Source organism: Benincasa hispida, chromosome 9 (genome assembly GCF_009727055.1).
Source record: "Benincasa hispida cultivar B227 chromosome 9, ASM972705v1, whole genome shotgun sequence".
Classification (NCBI taxonomy): Eukaryota; Viridiplantae; Streptophyta; class Magnoliopsida; order Cucurbitales; family Cucurbitaceae; genus Benincasa; species Benincasa hispida.
This window is the reverse complement of record NC_052357.1, coordinates 51,732,890-51,756,238: the sequence shown is the minus strand read 5'-3', so window position 1 is coordinate 51,756,238 and position 23,349 is coordinate 51,732,890. Positions and strand designations below refer to the sequence as shown.

General features: G+C 37.0%; 1 protein-coding gene and 2 pseudogenes across 1 annotated transcript; 1 reads left to right on the top strand and 2 right to left on the bottom strand.

Annotated features, from left to right (window-relative positions):
• Positions 1–62: 62 nt before the first annotated feature.
• LOC120085749 (PHD finger protein EHD3) lies at positions 63–19,787 on the bottom strand. The gene is made up of 7 exons (XM_039041930.1): positions 19,608–19,787; positions 18,909–19,268; positions 14,703–14,921; positions 14,267–14,599; positions 13,658–13,747; positions 13,432–13,476; positions 63–1,376 (listed from the first exon to the last, which is right to left on the bottom strand). The coding sequence occupies exons 2-7, from the start codon at positions 19,152–19,154 to the stop codon at positions 468–470; spliced, it is 1,842 nt and encodes a 613-aa protein (XP_038897858.1). The 5' UTR covers positions 19,155–19,268; positions 19,608–19,787; the 3' UTR covers positions 63–467.
• On the top strand, positions 11,328–12,078 carry LOC120085751 (annotated as a pseudogene).
• LOC120087433 lies at positions 15,942–16,088 on the bottom strand (annotated as a pseudogene).
• Positions 19,788–23,349: the final 3,562 nt, after the last annotated feature.

The window sequence follows — 23,349 nt, the reverse complement described above, 5'->3', positions numbered from 1 at the left end:
GATAAAATAAATATATATCTAAAATATCCAATGCCAATTAAGAAATAAAGAATGCCTAAGAATACATACAAAAAGGCATCATTTCCTTTGATTGTCATTGTGTTAAATGGATTTTACAACAGAGTCGAAACATCGACATTCTCATGATCCCCGAAGATTATATACTTCATGGTACAAAATGAGTAAAACAATACAAGGTTGATTCTCACCTGGTTCTCCTTTTTTTCAAACAGCATCCTGGTTTCTCAGTCTCTTCATTTTAAGATGTGCCAAGTTTCTTTTACACAGCCTACAGACATCATTCCACGTAACAATTTTCGAAAAGTCAGCATATCTAAGTGTCCAAAACCTAATGAAATTTACGTCCATGAAAACATAATGAAACAAAATTCTATGAGAATTAAAATGTGTAATCAGTCGCATGGAATTTTAGAGCTTCAGACCATCTGTCGAATCAAATATTTATATCAAAGGTTAGCCAGACCCTCTTCATAATTTAGAGTCTTGGCTGCAGTAAGAAGCATATCCATTCCTCCCCTTCCTGTATCCGATTCCTCATCACCTCCATTTATCCGTTCCTTGCCCGAATTTCCATAAACCCCAAATGTATCTTTACCTCTCTTACTTTGCTTGTTTTCAAAATTCTCATATGCCATTTTCACGCTGCGTATTGCCTGGATTCCAGCTGCACATTTGCTACAAAACCATTTTCCTTTAGGAATTGCAGCAAGTGGGGGTCTCATACAATAAATGTGGAATCCATGATCACAGCCATCACATAGAACAATCTTGTCATCGTCTTGATTTATGAGGCATGCTCTGCAAAGACAAGAAGGGCAATACCAGCATGTATCGTAAGATTTTAACTGCTTCATAGTCAAGCACCTGATGTGATAGTATTTATGAGGGCAGAACAGGTGGCTGCATATTCTATATTTATCATCACCTTCTACTACTCCATTTCCACAAATTTTGCAAGGACCCAAATCTTTGCCTTCCTTCAGCTGTTCAGTACCATCCTCCATACAATAGTTCGGATTCTCATCCCCATGATTGTGTTCACTTGTTTCCAGAATAACATCAACTCCATTGGCTAGCGTCGTGGGTATATTCAACCTCTCACACACTACACAGTTGTCATGACGCAAACTAAATCCACTTGCAATGCAATTAGCACAGTACCAACTCTTAAGGGGAATCTCTTTGACGGGAGGTTTGATGCAGGAAATATGGTAAATTTCCTCGCATGAGTCACAAACCAGACAATCAATCCCTTCTGCTTTCTCTCCACAGCTTCTGCAGGCACAAACTTTATACGCTCCATAACCATCCATATGTTCTGCTTTAGCATGAGAGTGTGAATCCCAAGTAGAGTCCTAAGTGGACAAGAAATTTGCATGTCAGCAGAAAAAAACAAATCATTTTAAAAATCCAACTCTAAACAGATGCATGAGAAGACAATTAATAAATTAGCTTTAATGATGTTACAAACCCTCTCAACAAATTAATGCACTTAGGATAAAAAAAATGTGAAATCATAACTAGGACATGGTTTAGATGCATTCCTAATCATGCCACGTTGATATCCAATTGGGATATACACCTGAAATTTTTTAGTTCAACCTGAAATCGAACTATCATCTTTGAGATGGACCCTATCCACTAAACTCTGATATACTACGGATATTTGCCTTACGGTTGCCTTATCCTTATATATCTTAGAATTAGTGGTTGGGAAATACCTTTCAGAGAATAAATTTTCATGCTGCCTAGACTTTGAAGGTCAGTTCCTTTATGTTTTTGTTTCAAGTGGGAATTCTTGATTTCCCTCTGATGTTCCTTCTTCTTTTTGTTTTTGTTTTTGTTTTTTTGTCTTTTATTTATTTATTTATTTTTTTGAAAACCATTCTGATGTTGAGTCATAACATACTGAGAAATGAGGATACGATTCTAAGCCCCCTTTAGCATATAAAAAAGAGATACAAGATGCAAAAAATCAGAACCTTCTACTGTACACAACCTATAGAGTGAGAAAGAAAACTACAAAAGAAAAGAAGCCAACCAGAAAATGCAGTAAATTATAATAAATATCATATCTGAATATCTGTATCTCAAACAATACACGGGCACAGATATGTGACGTACAAATTTTAAAAACTAAAAGTAGGTGGGCTTGTAAGGAAACAGTACCCAAAGAGTTTTTTTCTTTTTTATTATTTTTTTTTATGAATAACTGAACTTTCAGACCTCCAATCAAGTAAAACAAGACCTAAAGGGACATTACAAAAAGGTTTCATCCAGGACCACAGAGAAACATTGAACCTAACAAGGGACCCGACGATGTAGACTACGAATCTTGTAGAATTCTTGGAGTAGAAGTATTATTCAATAACTGTCCATAGATGAGGAAAACTCTTATTTATAGAGTTTTAATAAGTGAGGGTAAAAAATGAATTAACCAAGAACATTACCCAATTACCCAATTAACCTCATTCTTCTAACATCATACTACCCATCCAAAAAGAAAACTCGTCCTCGAGTTTTGAAAAGGAAAAAAAATTGAAACAATCAAGAAAATAAAATAAACTTATTCAACCGAGTATGATCAAACCAACCTCCTACATCTTGAACAAAAACATTGTGATAAAAAGTCCAGACATAAATTTCTGACCGAGCCAGTATCTTTAAGCAAAGAAAAAAGCTCCCTCCTTAGTGGATCAATAGCCTTCACCGATTGTATAGAAAGGAAGTTCTTCCAATAGAAGTCATATCCACCAAAGTTCCTCTCAGCTTCTTTTCCCCATAGGCCTGGATAATAGCAGGGTGGTCAATTTTCATTCTATAATCTGATTCTTGGTGCCAAGATTGACGATTCACATTTTGGTATTGCCAATCTTGATAGTCTCGAAAAGATTCTTGGTCACTATGTCTAAACGGTGGGTGATGTTGACCACTATGATAAGTTGGACGAGTTTCTTGAAAATGGGAATATCAAATTTGATAATCTTGAAATTGGTTGCCCACGATTTCATTATCTGAAGAATTTGAATAAAATCCCAACGAATTGAGAAGAAAGTTTCCTTGTTGGCACATGGGATGGGCTAGAAGTTGATTTTGACCCCTGTACCACGGTTGAAGTTCATGTGGGGAGCCTCTTGGGAAATCAAAATTGGCTACTCTTGGATGGTGTTGAAAAAGGGTTGGTTTGCCCTAGGGGTTTATTTGTAATTTACTTATGGGCCTAGGACTTCCTGTCTGTCTATTTATTTGAACAGTCTTTCTGAAAACTTAATAATAAGATTCGATCGTGGTTTTTTCTCCCTGGCCTAGGATTTTCCACATAAATTAGTCTTGTGTTTTTCCCTTTTTCTACTTTTATTTTTATCATAGTATCAGAGCAAGGGGACGAAATCCTAGGCCATGAAACCCTAGCCACCATTGATGAGTCTCCTTCGACGACGAATTTTGAGATAGCTGACACGATTAAGGAAGCTGTCCAACAATACCTAGAGACTACCTTACCTCACCTTCTTCAACAAATGAGTGTCACCGGAACGACAACCCAATCCATCGACGGACAGATCGGATCGCGCCCAGATTTGAGCGATACCCAACCACCCTTTAGCTGCAGACAACCCAATTCATCAAGTGCAGATAGTATTCGGCGAATCCACCTATCTCCAGCACCTAGATGGTGTTCGCGACGCCTTCTTCAGGTTCTGATCTGTTGGAACACCTTCTTCAATCAACCAGATCCGCCGATATGTTCCTACGCACCCCCAGGTGTCTTTCGTGCACAACAGGCCGGCCGATCTCCAACATCTTTCGCGCAACCTCCATGAACGTGAACTCCCAGCGCGACCTATCGACCCTAGGAGTCGACCACACCGGGTTGCGCGACCGATCGAGGGAGTTTTCTGACCAGCAACCTCCGGTGGATGGACGGGCCGGTCCTCTCTGACAGTGGAATAGCAGGGATTGGACCCAAGTGCAGCGAGGTCAAGACGAGTACATAAGCAGATAGGGGAATCAGAAAGGCAGGAGTTTAGTAAGGTGGGTTACGGTCGATCGTTTTTCCGACGATTTCTCCGGCCGGTCCCTGACCGGTAGAGTGTGTCCTGATATGAATAAAAAGCAAATTTATTTCTTGTTTTCCAGCAACAGCTCGCAGAAATTCGAGTCGATCTGGTACAACGAAACTCACAAAATTGGTTCAACCGCAAATCGTCAAATTTTACAGCTAGGGTTGTCATGCCGAGCACACCCAGTAACTCTATATCCATTCCTTTACCTGCCATGAATTTATTATCATGGATCGATAAAAACACTCTGCAAGAATTAAGATTGGGAGAAAAGTTTGAATGGCGAAAATTATTTTTTCTTGGTCTCAATCCAACGAATGGCTCTCTGGAAGGAAGAGCAGAAATTTGGCTATCTAATTAGAGAGATGCCAAACTTGAACCCCGGTAGTCCCCCACAAGCGTATTTGGAGAGCGAGGAGATTCATCTGCTACGACAGTTCTTAAGAGTTAGCAGGAACCGTCAAAATTGGCAGATCCGTTACTTTATACGGCGACTGACACAAGAGATCTGATCAGTACAGCAGTTTGTATTCGCAGAGAGCAGAATGCATTCCCGCTTTATACCTTCACGCAAAGAACCAAGTTACATGAATGTAAGCAAGAGAGCTATGGACCAATCAGACGTCATATATTCAACAAATTGTCCTTGTTATGGCAAGGAATTGACTTATATCCGTGGGAGATTGTCTAGAGATGTACAACATGATGGGGAACCAAGTATTCCAAACTTGAGAAGCGATCGTAGTATGAATTTCTGCGGGTACAATCCAAAATATAACAGTGTTCGCACAGGGATGTTGGGCCAACGTCCTACAACACGTCACTGAGGGAGTGTGCTCTGAAATACGCCTCGAAGAAGACAGATCTAAGGCCATGAATATTTCAGTTGTACGTCTACTGAGGCCTACGACTTTTAACCGGGGCAAGTCATCTTTGGATCAGATAGTGAACAAGAAACTCCACCTTCTGTGAGCATTGCAAAAACCAGGCCACAGCGAATATACCAGTGTTGGAGAGAGCTCATCGACAACCTCCAAATACAAACGACGTCAGTCACAGGAACAACGGTGGTTCTGGACGTGCTGCAGGCCGCGACTCGTCAAATGACAAGACTTTGACTCCGCCTCAAGCTGACAGTCAAAGTAATTAAGTGCTGTTGGGGTCAAGTGGCAATTGCATACACATGCAGGCTACGACTCAGTCTTTGGTTTTTATACGGCATTAATGGTAAACGACCCTTGGATTGTGGAGTTCTGGAGCAATAGATCAATGCGCTGACCGGGTCTTTCTGATATTTTATATCAATCACCTCGAGTGCCGGCAATGAAAGATTAAAATCAAGAGCGAGAGGTGGCTCTGCCTTTAACCGCCTATCTGCAAGGAAGGACATCCTTTCTCCGTTTCGATGTTTGATATTGCGTGATGCATGTTCCTTTGGAATTTCGTATAACTTACTATCTGTTAGTAAAATTACAAGGGACTTGAACTGTCAGACTGTTTTCTCACCCGACATTGTTTTGTTTCAGGATCTGGGCTCGGGGACGACGATTGGTACTGCCCGACACGTAGGGGGCTCTATTTCCTGACTGATGAAACTTCCTTTAAGGATGGTTATAGGGCTAGTTTTATTTCTTTGAATTTCTCTGTTGTTGAAACTGATTTTATGTTATGGCATTACCGTCTGGGACATCCCAGTTTTCAATATATGAAGTACCTTTTTCCACATTTATTTCATAATATTAATATGTCATCCTTACAGTGCGATGTGTGTATCCGGCTAAACAAAGTCGTATTTCGTTCCACTCTCAACCTTACAAGTCGTCCAGACCATTCAGTCTTATCCATAGTGATGTCTGGGGTCTCTCACCTACCACTACCTCTACAGGCAAACGGTGGTTCGTCACCTTTATTGACGATCACACCAGATTGACCTGGGCCTTCCTTTTGACCGATAAGTCTGAGGTGTCCACTGTTTTCCAACAATTTTATGCAACCATAGAAACCCAGTTCAACACAAAAATTGCCATTTTTCGGAGTGACAACAGGCGTGAATTCATTAATAACTTATTCCGAGACTTCCTGGCATCTAAAGGAATTATCCATCAAAGCTCGTGTGCCTATACTCCCTAGCAAAACGGAGTTGTCGAGAGGAAAAATAAACATCTGGTAGAGGTCGCCTGTTCCCTTATGATATCTACCTCTCTTCCTTCCTATTTGTGGGGCGATGCTATCCTCACTGCAGCCCACCTTATCAACCGCATGCCTTCCCGTGTCTTGTCCTTCCATACTCCTTTTGAATGTTTCAAAGAATTGTATCCCAACACCCAGTTAATTCCTAACGTACCTCTGCGAGTATTTGGATGTGTTGTCTTTGTCCATATCCATGGTTCCAATCGTACGAAATTCACTCCTCGTGCCCAGAAATGTGTCTTTGTTGGGTACCCTCTCCATCAACGTGGGTACAAGTGTTATCATCCCTCGTCTCGGAAGTACTTTGTGTCTATGGACGTCACTTTTCTCGAGGATCAACCATTTTTCCCCGTTAGTCCTCTTCAGGGGGAGCGTCCTAGTGAAGAAGCTAACTGATCCACGTACTCCATTCCCCTAGAGATGTCGGCTGAACCTGAACATCCTAGCCCTGTTCTTTTTAGTCTTGTTCTTCCCACTAATCGAGTCCCTTGGATAACTTACTACAGGAAGAATCTCAGGAAGGAAACAGTGCCGCTTGTCGCCTCTCCGGTTCCAGTTCATGAGTCTGACTCGGTCTCAGTTCCAGGTATGAATATCCCTATTTGTGATATTGATGATTGTGTTGAGACTGATAATTGTAGAATGGACAGAGATATAGAGATTGATGCAGAATGGAAGGGAAGGTGATTGTGTGGCAAGTCCTGACAAAAGATCCATAGATCAGATGGCTAGCTGCAGTAAGGAACGTGGAGAAGAGGAAAACCGTGATACGTCTCTTGATCTTCCAATTGCTTTGAGAAAAGGGACTAGGTCATGTACAAAGTTTCCTATGCATAGTTACATGACATATAGTAACCTATCTCCTGAGTTCAAGGCTCTTACTACCAGTCTATATACAGTAATGATTCCAAGTAATATACAAGTTGCCATGGAAACTCCCGAGTGGAGGGCTGCAATTATGGAAGAAATAAGAGCCCTAGAGAAAAATGGAACATGGGAATAGGTTGCTTTTCCTGAGGGGCACAAGACGATTGGATGTAAATGGGTATTTACTGTCAAGTACAAATCCGATGGCTCGATTGATAGATATAAGGCGAGACTGGTAGCCAAAGGCTTTACTTAAACCTTTGGTATTGATTACTCTGAGACATTCTCTCCTGTAACCAAACTCAATACGATCCAGGTACTATTATCTGTTGTCGTTAATAAAGATTGGCCTTTGCACCAGTTGGATGTGAAGAATGTGTTTCTTAATGGAGAACTCGAAGAAGAAGTCTATATGAGCCCTCCGCCTGGCTTCGAACACCAGTTTAACCATTGGGTTTGTAGATTGAAGAAGTCTCTGTATGGGTTGAAAGTCGCCAAGAGCCTGGTTTGACAGATTCACCACGTTTGTTAAAGCTCAGGGGTATGATCAGGGGCACTCAAACCACACGTTGTTTACAAAAAGGTCGAGTTCAGGAAAGACTTCAGTACTTATTGTGTATGTAGATGACATTGTTATGACTGGTGATGATACTGATGAAATTATGAAACTTAAAACAAAGATGGCTGAAGAATTTGAAATTAAAGATCTGAGAAAATTGCGATACTTTCTTGGGATGGAGGTGGCTCGATCGAAAGAGGGTATATCTGTCTCACAACGAAAGTATACTCTAGATCTCCTCAAAGAAACAGGAATGACTGGGTGTAAACCTGTAGACACCCCTGCAGAGTATAATGTCAAATTGAGTAATGTTAATAATGGAGCCCCCGTTAGCAAAGAAAGATATCAGCGATTAGTCGGGAAGTTGATATATTTATCTCACACGAGACCTGATATATCATATGCCGTGAGTGTTGTTAGTAAATTGAGCAAGCTCCCTATGAAGAACATATGACAGCTGTTGAACGCATCTTACGGTATTTAAAGGCACTCCTGGTAAAGGTCTTCTATTCAAGAAGTCTAGTAAACATGGTATAGAAGTATATACAGATTTGGACTGGGCTGGATCTGCTGTTGATAGAAAGTCTATGTCTGGATATTGTACGTTTGTCTGGGGCAATCTGGTCACTTGGAGAAGTAAGAAACAGGGAGTGGTTGCCACCTGTCTCTTATACACATCTAGATGTGTATAAGAGACAGTATGTGAAGAGATCTGGTTGAAGAAAGTATTAACAGATCTTCGACAAGACAGTGAGCTTCCAATGAAGTTGTTTTGCGACAATAAAGCAGCAATAAGTATTGCCAACAATCCGGTCCAGCACGATAGGACCAAACACGTCGAGATTGACAAACATTTCATTAAAGAAAGACTGGACAATGGGAGCATATGTATTCCCTACATCCCTTCAAATCAGCAGATTGCAGAGGTCCTTACAAAGGGGTTGTTAAGACAAAGTTTTGATTACTGTGTCAGCAAGTTGAGTCTGATTGATATTTACGCTCCAACTTGAGGGGGAGTGTCGAAAAAGGGTTTGTTTGCCCTAGGGGTTTATTTGTAATTTACTTATGGGCCTAAGGCTTCCTTTCTGTCTATTTATTTGAGCAGTCTTTCTGTATTTCAGTGAAAACTTAATAATAAGATTCGATCGTGGTTTTTTCACCCTGGCCTAGGGTTTTCCACGTAAATTAGTCTTGTGTTTTTCCCTTTTTCTACTTTTATTTTTATCAGATGGAAATGCCCAATTTATAGGTTTCTTGCCACATTAATAAGATGAATCTCAAGAAGTCTTTGCTGTCTAGATTGCCTTCTTCCATCTTGGAGATCTTGCAAAGCCCACAAGTTCTTGGACACGAGGTTGAATGGCTTGACGTTCTTGAAGAATCTGCCCTTTGTTTTTAAGGTTTTCTTGATTGATAGGATTATCTTGGATTCTTGATTGATTATTGGCTATCTTTCTTACTTCAAAAGTCAATTTCTCAATTGATTGTTTCATAATAGCCATTGAAGTCTGCATTGTAATCATCTTATCCAATAAACCACTTACAAAGATATCCAAATTGCCAAGTCTTCCGTTCACGATTTCAGATGTGGAGAAGGATACTTCTGCATCTTGGAGGTTGGGAAGCTTGTTGGTGTTCTCAATCACCATCAAGCCCTTCCATGAAGGCGCTCTGATACCAAATTGATGTAGACTACGAATCTTGGAATAGAAGTATTATTCAACAATTATCCATACATGAGGGGGAAGAATCCCAAACGGACATTCAATCCAAAAACGAAAAATTTGGATCTAATCCAAGAATGATAAACTCTATTGAGAATCCTAGAAATATCAAGGGACCTTACGATCTTAATAAGATAAATTGGTTACTCCTCTCATAGGCAATTAGTTTTTAGATGAAATCCCATGTTATCTAACATGGTATCAGAACATGAGGTCCTGTGTTCAAACTCTTGCAATGTTAATTCCTCCTTTATTAATATTGATTTCCACTCGTTGGGTCTTCTAAAAATTTTCAAGCTCATAAGTGAGGGATAGTGTTAAAGTATTGACACAATATTAATTCTATCTTCACCAATCAACTCAAGTTTTTTGCTCAATTGGTGATTTAACAACCTTATTTGTGAGTGTTTACAAGGATCTTAGAAGTACCTAGCTTTGCATAAATTAAGTATTGTGGGCGCTTATCAGATAGAGAAGAACATTGAAGGAGGAGATAAAAGAGAACTGGTTAGAAAGTTACCAATTTCGTAGAAAGGGAGAGAGAAATAAAGAGAAAGGAGAAGACTCTTACCAATGTTGTGGAAGATTGGTGACAAGAAGACAAAAAGAGAATAAAATAAAAAAGTTCACATTGCATTTCCTTGAAAAGTAAATGAAAAGACTGCTCACTACAGTTTGCAACGTGCAACACTAAGCACTGATTTCAATATTAAATCTATCTTCACCCATCATCTCAAGTTTTTTAGTCAATTGGTGATTTAACAATCTTATTTGTGAGTGTTTACAAGGATCCTAGAAGTACCTAGCTTTGCATAAATTTAAGCATTGTGGGCACTTATCAAATAGAGAAGAACATTGAAGGAGGAGATAAAAGAGAAATGGTTAGAAAGTTACCAATTTCGTAGAAAGGGAGAAAGAAATAAAGAGAAAGGAGAAGACTCTTACCAATGTCATGGAAGATTGGTGACAAGAAGACAAAAGAAAAAAGAAAAAGAGAATAAAATAAAAAAGTTCATTACATTGCATTTCCTTGAAAAGTAAATGAAAAGACTGCTCACTACAGTTTGCAACGTGCAACACTAAAGCACTGATTTCATAGTTTTTTTCTCTTTTGAAAGAAAAAGTCATCCATTGGTCTGAAAATTCTTCAATAGCCACTGCGAACACCAACTAAACCCTCATAAAACCAACTGACCAACGTCGCCATGGACTTGGTTTGTCAGATTGGTTTTGATCAACCCTACTCAATCCAAGGTATTCACTAGGAGCACTTACCATACGACAAATTAAACCTTCTTAGAATTCACCTCCACAACAAGGCAAAGACATACACTCGAGGGAGAAGGATTAACCAAACAAAGGAAAAATGATTCATAAAAAAAAAATGTTAAAAATCACTATTGGTCCCAAACTTTCATAGAAGTAACGATTTAGACTATGGACTTTATAATTGGTAATAATTTAATCCTTCTGTTAAAATAGTAACAGAATCATGATATGCACCACGTGATAAAAAAAAAAAAAATTGGTCTTCCCTTTGAGTTGCAGCAAAAAAAGAAAAAAGAAAGAGAGGGGGTTTCTCACAAATTTTCCTCTTCAATCATGCTTCTTAGAAGTGTCACTTCAATTCTCAATCCATGAAAATCCCTCCCCCCCCAACACACGCACAGCTTCTTCCAAACCCAAGATGCATATCACCATAAAAAAAAAAATCCAGCTCTCCCATTTGTAAATTTGTAGATAAATAAATTTTAGTCAGTTGGTATTCAAACAGAAACAAACAAATAGATTGTGAGCATTTGCGTCATTCACTTGGCACCCTAACAAACAATTTCCCTTTCACAATAAGCTTAATAGAATCAAAGTCGATGTACCCAGAAGTTACAAATACAAGAATAAGAAAAAACTGGAATTAGAGAGAGAGAGGATCATTTGGGAGCTCATTTCGTCAGTGGACATAAATTGAATCTTTCTCTCAATCCATTTTAGCATAGAAAAAGGAAAAACCCTAGAAGAGATTTGAACCAGAAGAACGAAGAAGAAGAAGAAGCCAGCAGCCGGGAAAGATATCATGGCAAGTTTACGTCGATGATCATTTGATGTGCGAAATTGAGGGCAATCACCTCACATCTGCAGCCATTATCGGCCATAGGCAGCGTTTGGGCTAAAAGCAAACATTTCCCTCAGCACAAGCCTGAAGAAATTACTGGCATCTTGAATGATTTCAATGAACCTGGGATGCTTGCTCCAAATTTGGTTGGTAATCCAAGGAGAGCCTAGAGCTATTATTCGTGGGAAGAAGGGCCCAGGTGGGGTTACTGTTAAGAAGACTGGTCTGGCTTTAGTCATTGGCATCTATGATGAACCAATGACTCCTGGTCAGTGCAATATGATTGTTGAAAGGCTTGGGGATTATCTCATTGAACAGGGCCTCTAAATATCGGAAACCGTGTATTGTTTGTACAAGTCTATAGACTCTTGAATGGAAATGGGTTTGATGTTTGAGGAGTGATGCTTATGCTTCTCGTTATTAGTGTTGTCTCTTTCACTTTTTTTTTCCTTTGAAATATTGTGGTGGTCTTCAAGTGAGGTCCATGTTGTAGCATCAAATATGGATGTGGTAAACCAATTCAGCATAAATTTATAATTACTCTTCTATTCTATCTGTTGATTTTTGCAGCAAGCTCCTGTATAACAGGAGGAGATAATAGTTTCTCTAAAAAAGAAGAAAAGACTGGAATCTAAATAATTCGAAGAACGACATCGTCTCTCCTCAAGAGCTTTTCAAGCAAGCATGGGCAAGGTCCCCTTTAGTTAGTGTAAACTGGTCTCTCCTTTTATAATTGTACCTTATCTCATAGAAGTTTTTTGTAATCCATTGGATAGGTTCCCCTTTCGTTATTTCATCTTATCAATGAAATTATTTGGTTCCTATAAAAAAATAATAAATAAATAAAAGTAAATTAAATCACTATGTTCAACAAAGCTATTAAAGTATGTACGCTACTTGTATAAAAAAGGTGAATTGTATTTATTTCTTTATTTACAAGGGAGAAGAAATTTTAAATTCTTAAACTTATTTCATACCACTGGCGGTGACCAAGCTTAGATCGGCCTTTGGGCCACAGGTCACCAATGAAGCTAAAACCATCCATCTCCACCTCTCTCCTACACTAGATAATATCAAAGTCCGTAGCTCACTAGATTTTCTGGGAAATCCGTAGTTCACTATAATTTCTGGGGAATCTCCAAACCCATTTTGTAATAAGTTCTTCTAGTTTCTACCTCTTGTGTTTTCAATGCCCAATCCACCCCACTCTGGGTAATGAAATTATGTTCCAGTTAACTAAGTGGCATAACCTCCCTGTCTTGTAGCATTCAAAAGAAAAGTCTTAATTTTTATATCTAACATAACATCAACTTGAGCCTTCTTTTGTAGCCCTTTGGTCTTCCAGGAGGGGGACCTCATCGCCCTTCAATATATGCTCTCTCTTTCTTATGAAAAAAGAAATAATAACAATAATAATAAAACATCACACCACTAGTTTACGCATTTGGAAGATAGACATATTGTACATCAAAAGGATGCTTCTTATCTAACAGCATTATTTATTGAATATCAAGTACAACACTAATTAACAAGGACGAGTGCAAAAGAGTCTTACATGCATGAAACAACACTAAATAGATGAAGTTGATAATTCAAAAGGTAGAGATCTAGCCAAGATCCCAAGACCTAAATGAGGTGTCACAGTGTGGAACAGTTGAAGTGGTAAATGACAGTTGTGACTATTAAAACCTACGATTACAGAAGAACTTAATTTGAATAGAAAAAGTTCTATAACTAAATGAAAATTAAATACGGTCTAATTAAACTATGTGGTGTCCATATCTTAGGACTTCAATCCTCCTTTTCTCACATATTGGTCTAAGGCAACATAGTCAATAAATTTTTGTGCAATTTTTTAATAGGATAATATAAAATGTGACATAATAAAAACTCTTTTACCTCGTGCTTTCCATCTTGAAATACATTGCGCCCTGAAACTCCCACCTGCAAGGTTTAAAGCTATAAGAAAATCCAAGATAAAAGGGTCGAAAACTAATAGAAACCACAATAGATTGTAGACCAAACCAGATAGCATTTCTTAAAAGAAAATAGGATAGAGATGATTAAAACATATAGTCTACAATTTATATAGCATCATATCACTACTGAAGAAACTTGTTCTCACCTTTTCTTGATAGGTAGTTCTGGAAAAGTCTGAGAGGCTTTCTGCCAGTGATACCAATTCAGTACCAATTGCTTGAAACTTTCTCCATATCTGCAGAAAATCAAACATTAACTGTTATATAATGCCAAATCAAGACAACTAGTGGAGTACAACTGTAGTTGAAAATACAATTCCAACACCAACAAATACTACAAACTGTCCCAAGTTTAGAAATCAGGAAATCGGGAATAGCATATTTGGAGCAACATTCCAGACGAAATCTAAGAGAATACTGAAGAAAAAAGTGCAATAAGGAATACAAACAATTTTATACAAGCTTTTTCAATATGAACAACGAAAATACAATAAGAAAACAGTATGTTTGATAGTCATGCTGAAATAGATATTAGGGACTGACAGAAATAGGGAAAAGAAGCAGGCATTATTATACATGGAAAAATGAGGGAAAAAATGGGAGAACAAAAACATTAAGTTGATTCCCATTTCTCTAGAAATAAATATTTATTCATTGTATAAGCAATTGTGATTAATAAAAAGTTCCACAAGAAATTCAGCAAAAATGTAAAATAAAGTAATAATAAAAAGTGAAGCAAGATAATCAAACGTTGCCTGTTGTATGTCGGAGAGGAAGAGCGTAGATGAATTTTCATAAGCCCCTTCTTTGATCCTCGAGTTTACAAGACTAAAGTCAAAAACATTATCAGCCTTGATTCCTCTGAAATTTTCAGATAGAAGCTTACACAATGAGACAAACTTCTGTGAATCTATAATACTACGGAAAGCTCGCCGGCAACTCTCATTCACACTACATTTGTTTGAATTTTCTAACGATCCATTTGATGCATCACCATTTTCTCTATGGGACGCCAGCCGAACTGTGCTAGACACTGATCCAGTACGTGCAAGGTCATTATTGCTGTTTGCACCTTGAGCATCAAATTTCTGCACAATTACAGGAGGTGAACAATGGCGATTTAAAACTGAACCAAAAGAAAAGAAGAAGATCCCATCACAAGATCTACTTGAAAACATATTCGGAGCTAACCCTAAATCTTGAGCGGTCATTGGTTCCTGAATGAGAAGCAAGGCCATCCTGGACACACATTGGTACATTTCCTCCAGTGACACCTGATGACTGGCATATCTGCTGTAACCAAACAGATCTCCAGAGGTCCTCAGGGGACTCATCTAAATTGACCATTGGAGAATGGACATGCTCACATGAGTTAATGCCTCTTAGCGTCTGTAAAGTTTCTTCGACAGTCTGCCACAAAAGGAAGTAGACTGAGAAGAGAAAAAACCAACACACCATATACCAGAGCATCTAAACATAGAAGCATATAGAGAAAATTATGTTTTTAGTCCATTGCGTCAGATGAATCTATGTAAAGCAGATGGTTCTTTGTTTTATTTGTATGATTACAATAACTGTATGAAAACTGATCTATTTATCTTCAATCAAACTTCCCAAGTTCCCAAAAAATAAGAAAAACATCACAAAGGAAATAACTTCTCTTCTGTCCTCAATCTTGTGAAACCCTAAAGAATGTGGTTAAACTGCACAATGGCCCTAAGGATCTGGGATGTTTAAGAAAGGTTAACAAAGTCTTTAGTTCAAGCCTCCAAATGGAAAACTATGAAAGGAAAGTTCTCGAGGTCTCTGAAGCTAGTATAGAGGCATGCAAAGTCTCCCCATGTCAAAACAAAGTGGGCCCAAAACCAAAGAAAAACTGTAATGATTTTGAAGATAATGACATGTCGGGCATGAGAGAGAAAAAAGTTTCAGATATAATAACAACAACAACAATAGTAGTGAAGTGTTTAGGAATCAGGTGCAATAAGACAAACAGATAATCTCATTGAGAAAATTACTCTTTAAATGAATAGATAACTGTGTGTAAATCTTCTTATAGATACATAAATAAAAGATACTCTATTTTTATGTCCTTCAGTCTGACAAGGTCCTCATTTTCCTACAGTAATGTGCCAGCTAATTAATGTCATTTCATATAGGTTCCTGTTTCATCATCAAGCATGTCTGAACTCCTATCTAAACAATGTTCCTATTCCACCCTAAACATAAATATCTAATGACAGAAAGATTGAAATAATTTGGTCTTCTAGTGTAAGCATGCACCCAATAAGCGTCAAAGCTTTAAAAGAACTAGGCTCCAAATAATGGGAGAGAATACGTCCTTAACCACGTCTTCACAAAGAACACTGTGGTAATTGGAAGCACCCTATCAAGCTTTGTCTAGAATGCAATAAATGAAATGATTTGCCCAAACACCATCAAGGAAGAAAAGAATGGAACTTCTACCTAACCTATAGTGCGTTTGGTTAGGGACCAAAAAAACATAAATTTGAAAATAAGGGATTTAAACTAATAAGAAAATACACTTGATCTTAGCCACAAGGCCGAGAGTGGTATTGAAAATAAGGGATATAATGGAAGATAGAGTTGTATTCCATGTTTACTCTATTTTTTAGTAGCAGATTTGGTATTGGACAATACTAGAAATATGAAAATAATGTTTTCAAAATTTCTACTCTCTAAGTCATAGAATTCAAATATTATTTTCAGAAATAAATCCACCAAACAAAAGTTCAATGAATTCATTTTACTCAATGTTTATGATTCTGAAAACAAAATTGTGTCTTGATAAGATACTAAATAGACCCTTAGCTTTTCAAACAAACATGAAAGAAATGTGAATCATCTCAAGAATACCAGGTGATAAAATACAATCACATAAGTTTAAAAGGAGGATACATTCTTTCTATTAAGATGTTTCTCGGTGCATTGATGAAGACTTTATTGTTATATATTGGGTCTTTGAAAGAAAGACTAGAAGTCATTTTCTTTCTCTCTTTCAATGATATTTGGAGGGGTCGGCCGGGTTTTGTCTTTTTCTCGAAGCTCAGAATTTTGAAGTCTTACTTAAAGAAGTGGTTGCAGGATGTTCAAGACGAAATTTGCTTTCAACAAAGGTAAGAAGGTCCCAGTGCTCGGGATTAAATAATTGAAGGAAACGCTTTGCTGTCTTTTAGGAATTTGAAGAAGAGAGTCAACTTTGACTTCCTTTTATCAGAAGCATCAAGTCAAGGCCATCCTTTCTATTTTCTGAATGGAAAGTTCTCAGAATCCTTCTCCAACTCTTCTCAAAATTCTTATGTTCTCTTCCTTGTAGTTCGATTAAAGGCTTCTTCTTCGTGCTCTTGTTCCAAGTCATTTGAGGGGTTTTCATTTCAAGACTTTTGCTGCAGCTGGAACGCTTTCAAGATTCTTTTTAAGTTGTTGGTTTTGTTCTATTTTTTCCTTGTTTATGTTTCCTCAGTTATGTTCTTTTTGGTATGGAACTTTTATACCTCTAAGATTTGATGTTTTCTTTTTCTTTTTTGCTTTTAGCTTCTTCTATCTTATTTCTTGAGCATTAGTCTCTTTGCATTCATTTCGTAAAAAGTTTCAGTATCCTTTTCAAATAATAAAAAAAACACACACACACACACACAATCACATAAGAGAAAAGAAAACCTATGAGTTTTTTTTTTTTTTTTTTTTTTTTTTTTTTTAGAAAAAAGAAACAAGTTTCTTCATTAAGAAACTGAATATAGCTTAAAGTACAAGATAAGGAAACAAAAAATCACTAGAACAAAAGGATCCTATGAGAAATTATTCATCAAATGTTACAAAAGAAAAACCATGAGTCAACCGTCATAAATATGAACTTTTCACTTTGTTGGGAAATCTGGAGAAAGAAACTTGCGCAAGAGTTTCACCAAAATAAAATTCTTAAGAAGAAACCACAAAAATCTCAACATGCCTAATCTAATGGCAAACAACTTGATCCTGTCTCAAAACTCAACACCAGCGAGTCTCTCTCCGAAAGAAAAAGATCCACAACTGGGTTTCCAGTTATACAAATATCCAAGAGGGCCAAAGTTGCACAATCCTATGAAACGTTTTCTTTAATGACTGCCAGCCAAATAAATACCATTGGCAATTTTGGAAAAAGAAAAAAAAGCTGTGTGCATATCAATTATGAACCATTCCATAATCACTTCATAAATTGCAATTAGAAACAAATAATCAGTGCTTAACTCATCATAACTGCATTTGATTTCTGAACATAGAGTTTCTTTATTTAAAAAAACAAAATCATAACAAGATAAATTATAATAAGGACTGGATAAAAAATCCACCGAAGACCTACAAAAACATAAGATCAAGGCCTCCACACATGTACAATCCCTAGTATACTTGAAAACTAGATGGAGACCAAACCATTTATTCTACCCCAAAAAACAATCAAAACATCAATTCTTTCTTACAAATTCCTAAAGAAAAAGAATGTCATAAATCTTGAAGGGTTTCATCACATCAAATCTGGTTTCAGCGACTCTACATTCCAAGTATCCTACCATCTGACAAAAACAGTCAATTCACCGACAAGTTTTTGTTAGGCACTTAAACACCTTGGAAAACCACACTCCAAAAGTCAACTATTGGGGTGGGAGAGCCGAGCCACTTAAGTACCATATTGGTCATCCCATTCTAACTAATGTGGGACTAAGACATCCCATAACTACCATGGTTCCCAACAATACCCCATCCCCGGAAAGCTTACGTCTAGGCGGCTACTCCGACGGTACTTCACTCGGGATCACACCCGATCAGAACCCTCCACCAATCCATTGAAACGTCAACAACTGACTTTGATACCATTATTAGGTACTTAAACACCTTGGAGAACCACACCCCAAAAGCTAGCTATTAGGGTGGGAGAGCCAAGCCACTTATGTACCACATTGGTCATTTCATTCTAACCAATGTGGGACAAAGGCACCATAACCACCTTGGTTCCCAACAGTTTTTCGGTAGTATGATGATGAAAAATTTGAAAGCAGTTCAACAGCTTTCCCTAACCACCCTCATTATACCTTGAGAACAAATGCACTTAAAGTAGATGTAGATGTCCTTAAGTTTTATATGTTATTCAAAGGTTAAATTCTGTGTGTAGAATCCAAAATTTCAAGTTCCGACTTTTCCTTGATACTTCAAAGAATTTAACAGGTTTCATATTTAATTACATCTCAACTTACAGTTTATTTAGTACAAGTACCAGGCCAAGTTTAAATCCAACAAAAAAGCAGTAAAGAAACACAAGGTTAAACTAATTTGGAGTGAAATGGAATAGGTGCACATAATTAACTGAATTTGAAATGGATTGAAAGGGTTAGAAACCCGAACCACTAATTGACCAGCAGCTTCAACATGAGTCTTGCTATCTCCCTTGCATTCGCTCCCAGAAGTCAATCTAATCTGCTTCCGCCTCTTGTAAGTTCGAAAGCCATCGCTAGTTCCTGGAACCCCTGTAGTAACAACATTCAAAACCCCCTTTCCGATTCCGTTTTCCACTGCCTCCCTCTTCACGAACTTGACCTCCAAAGCGCATCCCGTGCAATCCCCATTACTGTTCCCATCTTCAATAACCATCTGCCCGGCAAGATAAAAACCCTAAATTCCAGATAGGATTAGGGTTCCGATGGTCGCATGTGTTACTAGATTCTGAAAATTCCCGTTGAATCCACACACCCAAGCTTCGAAAAACTAGATAGGAACCGAAAAACACACTTAGTTGAAATGGAGAAATATGTTATATTTGGTAAGAAAAACACAAAACCAAAAAATACTGGCACTAAAATTATCTCTGCAACTTCCCCTGTCTAGGAAAAGCCTTAACTTCGACATATTCAACAAATAAGCAGTTACTTCAAACTAATCCACTAGCTCCTAAACAAAATGCTGAATAATGAAACTACAAAAATCGAAAATACTCCATTCTTCTCCCTTTCTCAGCAACAAAACAGATACAAAAAAAAAACAAATGAATTTGAAAAATAATAAACGGAATAAAGAGGAACGAGAGAGAGCGAGAGAGAGGCATACTTGAGCAAAGAAAATGTGGTGTAAAGAAGATGCAACTGAAATGGAAAACTCCAAAATCCAAGAGGCGGGAGAGCAGTAGAAGAAGGTTTTTCTTTTCTTTTTTCTTTTTCTCTCTCTCTCTCTTTTTTTTTTTTTTGGCTAAACCAGCGGTCTTATCTTGGTCCTTTTTTTTCAAAAAAATTTCTGAGTTTGGCAGCTGTTTTGTGCCGACGACGCGGTTTATTCTTCGGACCAGCCGATTAGGCGGTTCGGATATGCAGTTTGCTTACGATTTACAAATTGTTGTTATAAAATGGAGTACCATAACACACACCACCGAAACACGAATATCGAAGAAATATAATATACTACTATAAATAAATAAAATAATAAATTTTCAAATTATGAAAAATAAACGAATATGAAAATCTAGCGATTTTTCTCCTGAAATTTTCAACCACGAACATCTCAACAAAATCGATAAAATGCCACTATATATTGACAATTTGGCAACTAAAATATTGCATCACGTGGACATTAGGCATGTCTAATCATAAGACACATGGACAATACAAGACGCATGAGATAAGAGAATGACATTTGGTATTTTAGGACACTAAGCATAGGCATCTATTATAATATTTATAATACTTCCCCTTAGATGTTCAATATATATATATGAAATATGTCTCTTAAAATCTTATTAGGAAAAAGATCCAGTAAAAAACAAAAAAACCTAATGAAGGGTTATTACATATTTCATATAATCTAATAATCTTAAAAGAAAACAATTTATTTGCTCCCCTCATGCAAACATCACTTGAAGTCTCTGAGTTGTTGCATTTCAATGTCAAGCAACAATTTTTCAAAGGTTGCAATAGGTCATGCATTTGTAAATAAGTCTGACAGGTTATCTTTTGAATCAATTTGTTATACAGTGATGTCGTCATTTCTTTTGAGATCATGAGTGTATAATTTTTTTTAATGAAATATGTTTTGTTCTATCTCCTTTAATATATCATCCTTTGAGTTGGATTATACATGTTGTAGTGTCTTCGTATAATGTCGTTGGACGATTTTTACTAGAAGACAAGTTACATGTTCCACAAATATGTTGAGTCATTATATCATCCTTTGAGTTGGATTATACATGTTGTAGTGTCTTCGTATAATGTCGTTGGATGATTTTTACTAGAAGACAAGTTACATGTTCCACAAATATGTTGAGTCATTAATCTTAGTCATACACATTCTCGACTAGCCTCTTGAATTGCAAGAGTTTTAGCATGATTTGAGGAAATGGCCATCATGATGTGTTTCACTGATCGCCATGATATGGTTATTCCTCCACATGTAAACAAATAACCTGATTAAGATTTAGCTTTCTGTGGATCAGATAAATATCCAGAATCTGTATAATCAACTATATCAAAATTTGATTTGTTTGAATAAAATAAACTCATATCAATCATTCCTCATAGGTAATGGAGCATCTGCTTAATTCCATTCCAATGTATTTATGTTGGAGAAGAACTATATACAGCTAATAAATTTACTGATAATACAATATATGGTCTTGTATATACCTTTCTTTACATCTAGTTAACGAACTTCCATGGGAATGTTTAATGAATGTGCTTTGTCCATATACAACCTGTTCAAATAAGTTGACTGATGAACAAATATCTCATTTGCTAAATGCTCAATTTGCAAGCCAAGATAAAATTTTATTTTTCCAATATTTTTCATCTCAAATTATTTCTTAGAATATTCTATTGTCTTTGAAAACTTTTTAAGAGTTTCAATTATATTTAAATCTAATATATATACAAAATTACAATAGTAAATTTTGACTGTGATTTCTTTATAAAAACACATGGACATATTGGATTATTTTGATATTCTTCTTTAAAAAAATATCCACTCAGACAATTGTACCGCATTCGTCCTGATTGTTTCAATCCATATAATGATTTCTGTAACTTTATTGAGTACAGTTCTCGAAAACTTGATTCATATTTTTCAAGTGTCTTAAATCCTTATAGGATTCTCGTATAAGTGTCTGAAGGAAATCACAAACGAGGATCTCCATGAGCAGCAGAAGTGGATCGTTCCAAATTCCATTCAGAATGAATACAATGATTACAGTGTTAACAGAAGCATACAGATTATGCATATATATAGAAATTACAGCATGCTATAAGTGATTCAAGGGATAGAGTATACATACCTTTGAATAACCATTCTTCAAGTATCCCTCGAACAGTCTACAATGCGTCCACAGCAACTCTCAAACACAATGAACATAAACACCAACAACACGAACAACGAACACAACCTCCATGAATGTCTAAATGCTCCTCAAACCCAATCGAGTCTAACTCGATTCACGAATAGAGTAAGGACACCACCACAAGTATTACCTTGGTATTCTCGGTATGAGAATCCAGGAGTTGTCGACTCTGTATGATCTTGGCTTGAGAAAAATAGGAGGTATGCGAGCGAGTAGACGATCGAGTAAGTGAGAGATGAAATACCATCTATCGCATAGACGATGTATTCGATTGTTTAGAAAACACAAGCCTAACACATAGACTTTGCTACTCGATTGTGTAACAACTATCAGCTGACTAACTATCATATAGTCAACTCTAAGCGATCGTTTAGTCTCTCAACGGCTATCGCTTAGTAAAACAATTTTACTTGATAGCCCTTTTCTGTGAGTACTTTCCAAATGAAGCAACTACTAAATTTGGAAAACAATTTTCCTTTTAACTCACGGTTACCATAAAACTTCCAATAACCTCCCACTCAAACGGTTATTAGAGAAAAATAAATTAATCATCATATAATCAATATATTATAAATAAATATGATAACTAACTTATCATATTATATTTATAACCTATAGTTTTAATATTTCATCATATGAAACATATAAACCATAGTTCTTTTTCTATTTTATGGTACTTAATATAAATCATATTTATATTAAAACCTCCAATAATGTATCTGCATCATACCAATTATATCACATATAATTCAATTTTCTCTTGTTAATTTGAACATTTCAAACTAACCCAAAATCTGATTCTCAAATTGAACTCATTGAGCTACCAAGGGGACCTTATAGACCTGTAGCTTGAAGCTCCAACAGTACGTGAATAACCGACTAAACTTTTTGGTCACGAGATCCACCATATGTTAACTGCCGAAAACTCCACCAAAGACCGGCAGCTACACTCTTCTTATTACAGATATATTTCTGTGTCCTTATTAACCAATCAACGGTGTGATAACCCTTCACAAATCACTCGTAAGTACAGATGAACCAATTTACCGTCTTTCCCCTGTAGTTACATCTAACTCCTTAAATACCATTGATTCCTCTAATGAACAATAAGTCATAGTCCTACTATGACCTAGTCCTCTCTTCCAAAGAGAGGGTGTGTCCACTATGTTCAAGACCCGAAATCAGCCCTTAAGGGAACAATTTATCCATTTACCCCTGTTTCGGGAAATGAGTGAATTCTGTCTTGTGTAACTGAGTTTTTAGCACCCCAATCAGACAAATCCCCAAAAATGTAGGCTTCTAGTCATTCTCACCCATACTAATCAAAGGACCACCTTCATGAGCGGGAGTTCCCAAAACACTCAGGATTAAGGTCATGCCACCTATGGTCATTTTAGTGAGATGTAAGTCTCAATTATCAAAGGCGTTATATAAAGAGACGAATCATCTCGTGGTCTGGTCTTATACAAA